The 13,383-nt window shown below is 39.1% G+C and overlaps 1 protein-coding gene across 8 annotated transcripts in view; it reads right to left on the bottom strand.

Moving 5' to 3' along the window:
• Positions 1-2,329: 2,329 nt before the first annotated feature.
• Positions 2,330-13,383, bottom strand: part of PHACTR2 (phosphatase and actin regulator 2) — a 302,679-nt gene continuing 291,625 nt past the window's right edge. For 7 of the 8 annotated variants that reach the window (XM_077289214.1, XM_077289218.1, XM_077289213.1 and 4 more), the window contains 2 exons: positions 9,448-9,524; positions 8,012-9,050 (listed from right to left, as the gene is read on the bottom strand). In XM_077289214.1, the coding sequence (XP_077145329.1) occupies positions 9,035-9,050; positions 9,448-9,524 (93 nt within the window). In that variant the 3' untranslated portion in view covers positions 8,012-9,034. Of the gene's footprint in view, positions 9,051-9,447; positions 9,525-13,383 lie in introns of all 8 variants that reach the window. The other variant, XM_077289215.1, reaches the window with a different exon arrangement.

Below are 13,383 nucleotides of genomic sequence, written 5' to 3'. Positions count from 1 at the left end.
GACAGTCTGAAATTAATGTAATAACATGAACCATATAAAACACTGATGACTGGACAATGACATCCCCATTGTAACAAACATTCAGGCAGGATGGGTCTTTTTTTTTTTTTGTAAGTTTTTTTTTATTGAGGTAACAATTGTATTTCATTATATAAGATCTACACATTGTTCTAAGGCACTTGAAAATGTGCACATTGATAAACTCTGCAATATAGTAAGACTGTATACTGAACTGAATTTTGATTGTTATGAAGCATAAAACAAAAATATAATTAAAATAATAGTACATGATATAAAAAGATAATACATTTGTTGTCTGTAAGATTACGCCAATGGAAAATATATATTATAATACATATATGCAAGTTGTGTTACAGTACAGATAGAGAACAAAGAATATTCTTTTGCTATTTAACCAGTGTACATTTCCAGTTATTTACACCGAGAGAAAATACTCTGCGCGTCCTACATACAGCAATGGGTCACTATTCACTATAAATCAATATATATATATATCTTCATTTACGGATTACAGCTGCCACGCTAAAGAAAATCTTCATCACATCGACAAATAAAACACACTTTATACAACTGTATATATGTGTTAAGGCAAATATTGCAATGTAATTCATCAAGCACCAGACAGATGTTCCTGGTGCAGTTTTTTAGCTTTTATATAAGGTATATATTTAGGCCATGCTTTACAAATGATTACTGGCAGCTACTGTATGTAAGATAGAAACAGTTCTATAGAGCAAGAATAAGCATGACCAGATAGCCAAGTCGTTTTTACTGATAACTAGGTACAATGCAGGATCACCAAAGCATACACTAATCAGAACCATAGCTTCTTACCTTCACCTGTCTGAGGCAACACAATGTGCATACAAAAATCCAGGTCATACAGCTGGACTAGTGAAACTCAGGAGTCAGAGAAATATCAAAGGGGTTTTCTAGTTCTATGCAAGTTATTGACCTTGTAATAAAACATCATGAAGCCTTCTATTGTACTCAAAGGAATGATTAGTGTTTACATCCAGATGATAAACAGGGCCTGTTACAATGCATCGGATATTCTGGAAGTGGGTGGCACAAAATTCAATCACTAAAATCCAGGTGATTGGCAGGACAAAATACTATTAGGGGGTATATTCACACACCGAAAATTTGTTGCAGAGATTTCCACAAGTGAAAATCAGTTTGATTTATCAGAATTCATTTCACATGACTAGGAAATACCCCAAATTTCTGCAAGAGATCAGCGGTTTAAGTCTAATGCCTCTGAATGTAAACATAAAATGACATCTATTCACTGAAATCAAGCAAACATTTTTTAAAAAATAGATAAAATTAAAATGAGAAAGTTGCTTAAAAGGAACCTTATACACAAATGCAGGGAAAAATATATTATTTTTGATTCTATCTGATCTCATAAAAACCCTGTAAATTATGTAATGACCCATAAACAGACGATTGTTCCCATGACAGCCATCTCTGCCACACTCTTTTGGTCAAGTGTTCCTGTGTTCTTTACAAGAAAGACGCCAAGAGAACAACTTGATCAGCAGTCTGAAGTCAGACATGCACAATAGACATCTCTCCCAACCAGACGGCTGGCTAGCCCAAACTTATAAGGGTGCTTTCACATTGCGTTGTGAGTCCCCGTCAGAGCATTCGTCCGAACTCACCCGCAAAACGGGGTCTGGATGTGTGCGCCAAGGGCCATAGACTGAAATGGTGATGTCAGAGCGAACATGCACTCTGCCATGCACTGCTTTTGGGAGTGTACTCCTACAGGAGGTGGACACTCAGACATAGAAGACTCATGATGAGCTGTGGCGTTCCTTATTCCAGAAATCCTACGCCAGTCAGGAATTGGTGTAGGATTTCTGGCATAATGCATGGTAGCGCACACCACTTGTCAGACGCTTCAGATACACGAAGAGTCATGCACCTCAGGCTGGGTTGACATCAGTTCTGCATGATGTTTATTTTTCCATTGTAGAGACAAACATCACCGAACCCAGGAGAACACCATAATAAGCTAGAGAGTCCTTCTACATATATGTTTGCACTACAGAAAGCTGCCAGTCGAACAATGGTTCAGTCGGCAACTATCTCTCTTGACTCTCCCATACAGAGGAGCACTCATTCTACCAAGCACTTTTGTATTCTCCAAGAGAAAGACACTCTGGCAGCATTTTTAGTGTAGCCCAAAGCATCGACAGTCTGAAACTGGAGATGCTTGATCCTTATCTCCACTGACAATCATGCAAGAGGCCTCCTTACATATTTGACTTGACCAAAAACACATCAATATAGTTTAAAAAAAAAAAAAATTAAAACTCAAAGTGACATGATTATATTGAGCTTACATAAAGCACATATTCAGAATTCACCCGATAAGTGAAAAGATTGTTTGCCAATTTAGATGGCCGTTATTTTTTTTTTATGGCAATTATAACAAGAAATACTTCTAGTTTATCATAAGCATATAAAAAGTTTTGGCAACAAAGCTAGGGTTTTCGAATGCCTTCAGATGATGTCACAAACTGGCTCTTATTTAAAATGCTTTAACCCCTTTCGGACTTTATTTTTTGCAATTTCCTGTTTTCCACCCCTACTTCCAGAAGCCATATTTTTATTTCATTTCCGGGTTCAAAGTCGTATGAGGGCTTGTTTTAGGACAAGTCATAAGTGTCTGACACCATTCACTTTAACATACAATGCAGTGAAAAATCCAGATATTGAAAAGGGGTTAGTCCCTAAAATTACGGTCCCTCTTATTTGGGAGAACAGGTCAGTACATGTATACACCTGTGTCTCAGGACAGTTGCACTTGTACTAGAATTAAATGAAAATATAAAGACCACAATATGTTTTATTGCGAGGCATATAATAGGCATAGAATCCATCATTTATTCTAGAGGGCCATATTAGACATACATTTAGCTAAGCCTAAATTATCCATTATACATTACACCCACCATGGCATAATATTCAGGAACAGCTTGTGTCATAATTTCCAGTCTGTGTTTTTGAGCAATGTAACAATACTCCATGATAACAAGCCTCAATTGTTTTTTTTTATATACACATCATATAATTAAATATACATAACCGTTGACATATCTACAAGTCACATAATTTCATTAAAGTAGCTGGAAGTGACATTCATTTACAAGCAAGATTGTGTGCTTACTTGAGGGAAAGTAATCCGCAAGTAGTTCCACTACACATCTGCTAGCACATCTGGTACTCGTTCATTACCAACTCCCATATGCTTGGCAGAGCTGAAAGCCACACTTGATGGGGCTACGTGCTCTATTACCTTGACATGTTTGTAAGGCTGGGCTCACACGAGAGGAAAAAAAAGCACGTTCGATTTTCATCCAGAAAAAAACAACGATTTTTCACCCATATGCAATCAGCTTTTCACATCACTCGTTATTAACATCTACAAGCGCAAATACAGTTTCCGCTGCTAAGAACTGCAATGCATCTATGAAAAAAAATGGTTGCTATACGGATAATAATACGAATAATAATTGGATGATCGAATAATACCATTAATCGAAAAATACGGATGATCTGTATGGGAGCTGTTTTTTTTTTTTTTTTTGCACACCCATAGAGTTGAATTGTTGAACAGGCTAGTCTTACCCATCATAGGAAAGAAACCAGAGCATGGAGGTTTTTTTTTCATGCACAGATTCAGTTGGTGAATAGTACCGCCGAAAAACCCAATTCGATAACATTGGCCCTCCTGCTGTCCAGTTTTTTCATGGACAGCACTCAAAGTGTAAATATGACCATGTGAACCTACCCCAATCAGCTTTTATGGGAATAGTAGAACCGAGAGCAATATGGTTTTTTTGATGCTACACAGCTATAAACATTTAATTTATTTCATTGGTTTGTATCATTAAAATAAAATATAAATACATCCATGCAGCCATTGAAAACCTACGTACAGTTCAACTGCCATTTGCAAAAAAAGAAAAAAAAGTATTTACATGATTTTTACAACATTCCAAGTCTTTGAGCAATGAACGATTTACTATACAGGCAGTATTTATCAAGCACATAACCTTTATACTTATATAGGCATTTAGCTGGCTATGCAAATATAATGTCCCCGAACACCAAGACATACAACATTGATAATTACAAGTATGTGGGTGGACTGTCCAATAACACTGAATAATCTAGGAAGCTTTACTCAGAACAAATACTCTGAGTCAAAATGGAGGAAGTAGGGAAAAATGGGAGCTGTAGTTCTAGCGTTGCCGATTGAAAAAGGCACAGAAGTAAAATCCAAAAAGTGGACATTTATTAAAATAAATAAGTAAAAAATCAGTACAAAAAAAAAGGCAACGCAAATATTTTACGAATGTGTACTGGTCTCAGAGGTCTCAAACTGCATTCCTCAAGGGCTGCAAACAGGTCATGTTTTTAGGATTTCCTTGTATTGCACAGGTGATAATTTAATCACCTGCACAGAATGATTCCAGCACCTTGTGCAATGCTAAGGAAATCTTGAAAACAGGCATGGTCTGATGCCCTCGAGGAATGCAGTTTGAGACCCCTGAACTTAGATGCTGTGATGTCAGTAAACAGATAATTTGGCCCACATTTACATTGACAAGCACACAACATGCCTTGGCACTCTAACATTTCTACTTTGTGTGGTTCTACTACCAGTTCACAAAACATTCAGAATGGTCTCCTCTTGGCATTAGGATTGTGCTCCTCTTATCAATATATCATTCTTAAGAGTGAAGGAAAATTTCTATTCCATCCAGTTCCTTGCACGACTCATTGGCCTTAGTGAGTAATGACCTCGTATTATGTAATATCCAGGCAAACTGATTACGTGCCTGCATACAGTGAGCTAGAGGTTGATGCTAGTATTCCCAGAATACTAAATAAAAAAAATGTATTTGCACTTTTGTTTTAACCTCTTATGGGACCAGACAAATTTTCATTTTTGCCCTTTAGTTTTTTTTCCCCCGCACATTTTTCCAAGAACCATCAGGTTTTTGTTTTTTACTTCCCTGTCTATTTAGTTGTATGAGGACATACGGTATTTTTGCTGGATAAGTTGTAGTTTTTATTGACTTTATTCATTTTACCAAGCAATATACTGAAAACAGGAAAAAAAATACAAGTGGGAAAAAATGATGAAAAAAATGCATTTTGATTATGGTTTTGGAGTTTTTGCTTTTATGCTATTTATTGTATCATAAAAAGCACCTGTAAATATGATTCTCCAGATCAGTTTGATGAGAGAAATACCACACTTCCATATTTTTTTTTTCTAATTTTCATTTTTTTTTTTTTAATTAAGTGATGAAAAAAGTTTCTGACGTCTGAAACGTTTTTTTCCCAAGATCAGTAACATTTTCTTCAGTCAGTTGAGATGTGTGAGCTTTTTTCTCCTGCATAGTGAGCCAACGGTTCTTTAGACTCCAATTTAGTGTACATACACATTTGATCACATTTTATTTTATTTTTGGGGAGGCGCTTTGAGTTTTGTTTCTCTTTATGGTGTTTAGCTAGAAATAATGTGTTCCAGAATGCTAGATTACAATAGAATTAAATGACTACATGACATAGATCACTGCTTCCCCAAAGATCTTGTGTGGTGCCTGTGTCAGCCCATGCAACAGAAAAGTGTCAGGATAGCACAGTTGTTGGGAGGAGAAATGATGAGGGCAGTGATTTTTCCATCTTGAGACTGTTATAGGAGTCTCTAGATGATGCTTTCTAGGTGTAGTGGGTGGGAACTGAGAGAAACCGCAAGAAACAGATACAGCTTTGCTTCTTGGGAAATGTAGTCCAGATAAAGGGAGAGCAGGTAGGACAGTCAAGATGTAAATAATAACAAACCACAAGAATAGCTGCAGGAGACTGAATGGGAGCTACAAATTAATGAAAACAAAAGTAACGGGGAGGGGGGGTTCAAAGATTCATTATAGTCACAGTCAGATGATTTTTTTTTAGGTCCATAAAACCCCTTTAAGGATTACAGAGAATGTCTTAAACACAGGGTTGGGAAAGGTTTATTCAATAATAAAGCTTCATCTCCCACTCACATAAAGTGCACTTAGAAAGCTAATAATCCTTTAAGAGACTGACACTTTGGACTTCTGTGACGTGACACAACATATAAATGTAACATTGCTGTTCAGCTTTCTCATACTTAAAATGTCTCTGGGGTGTTGATCCTTGAAAGAGAGAACATTAGCTAACTGGGCAGAGGTGAGCACAGAAGGACCTCATATTGTGCTGTGCTGGGGGAAGGGGATATGTGGAGGGAGTGTACATGGAGAAAGACTACTAATGAGAGAAAAGGGCCAAGTAGATGACCTGTCACCATTTTATATACCGTATTTATATTATCCAGTGCATTGATACATGCATATATTCTGTTCTCCAATATACAGGTCCTTCTCAAAAAATTAGCATATAGTGTTAAATTTCATTATTTACCATAATGTAATGATTACAATTAAACTTTCATATATTATAGATTCATTATCCACCAACTGAAATTTGTCAGGTCTTTTATTGTTTTAATACTGATGATTTTGGCCTACAACTCCTGATAACCCAAAAAACCTGTCTCAATAAATTAGCATATCAAGAAAAGGTTCTCTAAACGACCTATTACCCTAATCTTCTGAATCAACTAATTAACTCTAAACACATGCAAAAGATACCTGAGGCTTTTAAAAACTCCCTGCCTGGTTCATTACTCAAAACCCCCATCATGGGTAAGACTAGCGACCTGACAGATGTCAAGAAGGCCATCATTGACACCCTCAAGCAAGAGGGTAAGACCCAGAAAGAAATTTCTCAACAAATAGGCTGTTCCCAGAGTGCTGTATCAAGGCACCTCAATGGTAAGTCTGTTGGAAGGAAACAATGTGGCAGAAAACGCTGTACAACGAGAAGAGGTGACCGGACCCTGAGGAAGATTGTGGAGAAGGACCGATTCTAGACCTTGGGGAACCTGAGGAAGCAGTGGACTGAGTCTGGTGTGGAAACATCCAGAGCCACCGTGCACAGGCGTGTGCAGGAAATGGGCTACAGGTGCCGCATTCCCCAGGTAAAGCCACTTTTGAACCATAAACAGCGGCAGAAGCGCCTGACCTGGGCTACAGAGAAACAGCACTGGACTGTTGCTAAGTGGTCCCAAGTACTTTTTTCTGATGAAAGCAAATTTTGCATGTCATTCGGAAATCAAGGTGCCAGAGTCTGGAGGAAGAATAGGGAAAAGGAAATGCCAAAATGCCTGAAGTCCAGTGTCAAGTACCCACAGTCAGTGGTGTGGGGTGCCATGTCAGCTGCTGGTGTTAGTCCACTGTGTTTCATCAAGGGCAGGGTCAATGCAGCTAGCTATCAGGAGATTTTGGAGCACTTCATGCTTCCTGGCACCTGCTCACAGTGCCAAAACCACTGGTAAATGGTTTACTGACCATGGTATTACTGTGCTCAATTGGCCTGCCAACTCTCCTGACCTGAACCCCATAGAGAATCTGTGGGATATTGTGAAGAGAAAGTTGAGAGACGCAAGACCCAACACTCTGGATGAGCTTAAGGCCGCTATTGAAGCATCCTGGGCCTCCATAACATCTCAGCAGTGTCACAGGCTGATTGCCTCCATGCCACGCCGCATTGAAGCAGTCATTTCTGCCAAAGGATTCCCGACCAAGTATTGAGTGCATAACTGAACATTATTATTTGATGGTTTTTTTGTTTGTTATTAAAAAACACTTTTATTTGATTGGACGGGTGAAATATGCTAATTTATTGAGACAGGTTTTTTGGGTTATCAGGAGTTGTATGCCAAAATCATCAGTATTAAAACAATAAAAGACCTGACAAATTTCAGTTGGTGGATAATGAATCTATAATATATGAAAGTTTAATTGTAATCATTACATTATGGTAAATAATGAAATTTAACACTATATGCTAATTTTTTGAGAAGGACCTGTAATTAAGTGCTAGCTATTTATTAAGTAAACATTATAGAAGCCTGACTGCAGGGTACTATGAAATGCATACAAACATCCATGAATAGTAGTTACATTGCCAGTGCTGACTTCACATTTCAGCTATACTTGTCTTTACAGACTTGCATCCTTCATTAAGAGAGATGGGATGACAGATGCAGGAATGAATGCCTCAGATATCACACAGCTGCCTTCTTCCCTAGCTGCCGTGTATCTAAAAAATATACATCTGCCTTCTTATTTACCCATCAAGTTAGTGTTGCGCGTCTGCAGGCGACTGTCAAATGTTTTCGCATTTTACATTTAAACATAGTATCATATCCATCATACAAGAAGTCTTATTTGGGTGGGACAGTCCTATTTTCAGTGCAGTCATACAGGAATGTGCATCAGCTCCTGTAACCATCACTTCCTCTTCGTATGGTGGCGGGCATGAAGATGCAACCATTTTTATTTTCAGATTTCCTCCTAGAAAAGAAACTTTTTTCCCCATCAAGAAACTAACCAAGATGGATTCGTAGATGATCGCTATACCAGATGCGACAATCAGAGGTTTAAAAACACTCTCAAAAAATGCAGCCAACAGTTGCAGTCAATGGCTTGTCACTTTACTACGGTGGGTTAGTGTGGCCCCAGTTTGCTCTGAGAAGTCTGCAGGAAGTGTACGATTCTCATACTGTAACAAAGGCATAGACAATTTAAACCAACATGGCAATTAGAGCCACAGAGTGTAAATAGCCCATAACTGCTGCGTGAGTTTAAGGCATTGTTCTTATGTTTTTAAATAATTTATAATACTTGATTGTCTGGACACAAAATGAAAGCAACAGTCCAAGTGGGAATAATAACTGCAACAAATGAGAGCAGACAAATAAAAACCCACATGTTTTCAGTGTAGCCGCTTCTCTTCTTAGGGCAGAAACTCCAAGGAATGGGGGATATACTGAGAAAATACAGAGAGCGCTTGAAGATGTTTGTCCAGGTGACCTGGATTCTTAAACATTCTTCTACTATGGACGGTGAAATCTAAAAAAATAAGAGAAGACATTATTGCAGTCACATTTCTATAAGCAGTAGATGTTACTGGTGTTCGATTAACATTTTTAAAGAATAAAACACAAGTGCATTTCAGGAGCCTCTGTTGTGCAACCAAGGTTTACTTAGTACTGCTGCTACATCGCCGGGCAATACCAGTGAATGCGAGGCCGAGGATCTTGGGACTGTGCAAGCAAGTCGCAAAAAAATCGACGTGGTTGAACGTCTTGCGACTTGCTTGACGAAGTACTCTTGCGGCTGCAATGTTACCCCCATTCACTTCTATTGTGCTGTGATGTAGCAGCGGCATGGAGCAAACCTTGCTCATGTGACATGTGCTATGCCAAAGTCACAACGTAGCCCTAGCCTAAATGAGAAAATGCCTCACCTTGTAAAATGGCGACTTTCTTCATGCACCTCCATTTCTGTACTTTTAAACTCGTTGAGCTCTTTCCTTATGGCAGCCTAAAAAGAAAAAGAAAAAAGTTTTCCAAAGTACAAAAAATAGCTACACAATAGCAACCCATCTACTTACAGAAAGGTCTCTACAAACTTCTACAACAATGGAATGATTTCAACAGAACACTCTGAATACAAGTCTGTACCTAGACCCATAGCTACAAATAAATGTACATACAACTCTACACACAGCACAACCAAAATTAGAAACATGTTGTCTCTGTCCAGATATATATGGACGTGTATATCTAATTAGACATAAGCAGATTGCTTCACACAACTCCAGTTCAAGGTCCAGGTTCTTGCTTTCTGGCTGGGGACTGAAACTGCACAAATTTCCTGGCCTTTCCGAGTTCCCTGGTGTGGAGATTGATTCATCTGCCTGGCGTGACATCATCTGTGTGTCATGCCTTACACAGGTGCCTTCTACCCAGCCTGGAAAATCATAAGTCAAGCCTGGGGTCCTGGAAACGAAGGAAATTCCCGCAGCTCCTGCCAAGGTGTACCAACCTGGACCGTGGACCAGGGATGCACAGAGCGATCTGTTCATCTCTATATGTATCCTTTGGAACTCTCTTAAGATCTGTACATTAGGACTTGATGCTGGCTAGCACTGTAGAATAAAGTTCTTAAATTGCAGAAGCCTCCCCCTAATGCTGTATCATTTTTCCTCGAGTGATCCTTGCTGACAATGGTATTAGTTTCTTCATTACCGCTGGGCAATGTTCCAATCATATTGATAATCATTAAGTATGAACGGGCTTTAGATGTTGGAGTATTGCCTTAGGTTGCAGAGAGGACCAGTCACATTGCATCACACCTGGTAAGCTGGAAGGCACAATGCCTTTTCTTCTACTGTAAACAGGTTTAAGTGTTTTAAATATTTTTTCGTACAATAAATATATCTGTAACAGTTACAATTACAGAATATTTGAGATGAAAGAAAGCCATCCTTAATAATGTGCTTATTCTAATTTGCAAACAGATGGATGATTTCAAAGTACAGCTCAATTAATTAGACTCCAAAACATATCAGAGACATTTGGTAATCCTTTAAGAGCACAGATGAAAAGAAAAGGCGGCCTTCTAATTAGCAGCTCAGAATTCCTCTTTTTCACTGGCTCCAGGGCTGACAGGATGTTACGTGCAGAAGGGATGACTTGGCTTAACTAAAACTAACAAATTATGATCTCTGATTTTAGGATTGACAGAACAAAACCCAGCTCCTGAACCTTTAATCCGTTCATATCCAGCGCGGTTATAGTCTGTGCATGAAAGGCATGCCGTCTGCTGACCAACTTTTTCTTTTCTGATTCCTAGAAGGCCATTCACACAAATGTTTGGAAAATTCTTACAAATTTTGAAAAAACAAAAATAAATTAACTCCCATGTTGTGTACTCAACGACTATGCCACCATAAAGTATATCTACTGTAAGCCACCTTATTAATTACCTGTAGAAAATGTTACAAAATAATAAAAAGTTAGGAATATTTTCAAACACTTTAACTTACCATGTACTAATGTATGAGTTACAACGGCTTTACCTCCACACTAATGGGTAAACCATGTTTGAAGTTCTGAGGGTTTTCTTTTGCCAAAATGGAGTGCAATGTGGAAGCTCATGTGATAAGTACACAGCGCCAACGTGTTAAGTCACATATTAGACAGTTGGGTGCTAAGAGCAACCCTAACAAATGTAGTTCATGAGACAACCCATTTAGCAAACAGCCAACACATTTGTGAGAGCTCTTAACATGTGTCTTGGAGATCCCAAGCCCTGGTTGCCACTGTGAATAAAGCTAAACTTTAAAAGTATTCATAGGGAGCAAACAGGTGTGTACTAGTGTTAGTGCAGTTAGATGCACACCAACAGTGTAGTCACCACCTCCTCTTTTTGACAAGAACTTTTTTTTGGCCCAGATTTTTCTTTACTAAGCAATATAACAACTAGGCAATCTAACAAATACATAACACGTTATAAAAGTTTCCATCGTACCTACAGCAAGTGTTTGACAAAGTACACTAAAAATTGGAGGTCAAGTTTAATAAGTTGATAAAGGAGTCAATAATTTATAGTGCTGAATAGTCATATAGAGGGCTTATCAGCTATAAAATCCAAGCCTGTAGTTTTCTTTCTTGTGCAAAAAATATTTATTGATTAAGCAAATTAGGGTGCTCTGTGCACACTTGGGGTAGCCGAATGTCCAGTGAACCATTCTTCCCCTCAAATACCAGCCCGCCATATTTAGATTGACAATGCTTGCTTGCCCAGAGCAAGCACTGCCTGAGCTGAGAACTTAGGCTACTTTCACACTAGCGTTGTTGGCTGTATGTCGCAATGCGTCGTTTAGGAGAAAAAACGCATCCTGCAAAGTTGTCTCCAGGATGCGTTTTTTCCCCATAGACTAACATTAGCGACGCATTGCGACGTATGGCCACACGTCGCAACCGTCGTGCGACGGTTGCGTCGTGTTTTGGCGGACCGTCGGCACAAAAAACATTATATGTAACTTTTTTTGCGCGTCATGTCCGCCATTTTCGACTGTGCATGCGCGGCCGAAACTCCGCCCCCTCCTCCCCGGACCTTACAATGGGGCAGCGGAAGCGTCGTAAGACTGCTTCCGCTGCCCACATCGGGCATTATTTTCACAACGCGCGTCGGCTCGTCGGGCCGACGCATAGCGACAGCCCCGTGCCGACGCTAGTGTGAAAGCAGCCTTACCATGTGTGCACACAGACACGGACACTGCAGGAGGTGAGCATACAAACCATTCATGCAGGAGCCAAGGTGGCACAGAAGACATTCCTCTCTCCTGTCAGCTGTGCTCATTCAGCTGGGCCAGTATCTGAACGATCACACAGCCGAGTTTTCAGTTAAGGTAGTGGTTTCTCTGGGGAGGTGATGAAGGATCAAGGATGGTACTTCAAGCGGAACAGTGTGCTTGACATATGGTCATGCCAAGAGTGCATCAAGGACCCTCATTTGCATATTGAATATAGTTATTTTTTGCACAAGGATGTCAGAGAAAAATAAGCAAATTCTCCTATATCTGATTACTTTAAATAGATTTTTAACCTTATTAAAACCAACATATGTCAATATACATATATTGCCATAACAGAGTGGGGAAATTAAGTATTTGGTACACTGTCAATTTTGTAAATTTTCACAGCTACAAAAAATGGAGAGGTTTGTAATTTTTATCATAGGTACACTTCAACTGTGAGAGACAGAATCTAAAAAAAAAAACAGAAAATCACATTGTATGATTTTTACATAATACATTTGCATTTTATTGAATGAAATAAGTAAATGATACAACAGAAAAACAGAACTTAATATTTGGTACAGAAACCTTTGTTTTCAATTACAGAGGTCAGACGTTTCCTGTAGTTCAGGACCAAGTTTGCACACACTGCAGCAGGGATTTTAGCCCACTCCTCCATACAGATCTTCTCCAGATCTTTCAGGTTACGGGGCTGTCGCTGGGCAACATTGAGTTTGAGCTCCTTCCAAAGATTTTCTATTGGGTTCAGGTCTGGAGACTGGCAAGGCCACTGTGTGTGTGTGTTTAGGGTCATTGTCATGCTGAATGACCCAGCCACAATCCCTCTTCAATGCTCTTACTGAGGCAAGGAGGATGTTGGCCAGAATCTTTTAATACATGGTCCTATGCATTCTCTCTTCTATACAGTGCAGTCGTCCTGTCCCCTTTACAGAAAAGCACTCCCAGAGTATGAGGTTTCCCCCACCATTCTTCACAGTTGGGATTGTGTTCTTGGGTTTGTACTCGTCCTTCTTTCTTCAAACATAGCAAGTGGAGTTGATACTAAAAAGTTCTATTTTGGTGTCATCTGACCCT

Source organism: Ranitomeya variabilis, chromosome 2 (genome assembly GCF_051348905.1).
Source record: "Ranitomeya variabilis isolate aRanVar5 chromosome 2, aRanVar5.hap1, whole genome shotgun sequence".
Taxonomy (NCBI): domain Eukaryota; kingdom Metazoa; phylum Chordata; class Amphibia; order Anura; family Dendrobatidae; genus Ranitomeya; species Ranitomeya variabilis.
The sequence above is the reverse complement of the archived record's forward strand: the minus strand, read 5'-3'. Positions and strand labels throughout refer to the sequence as shown.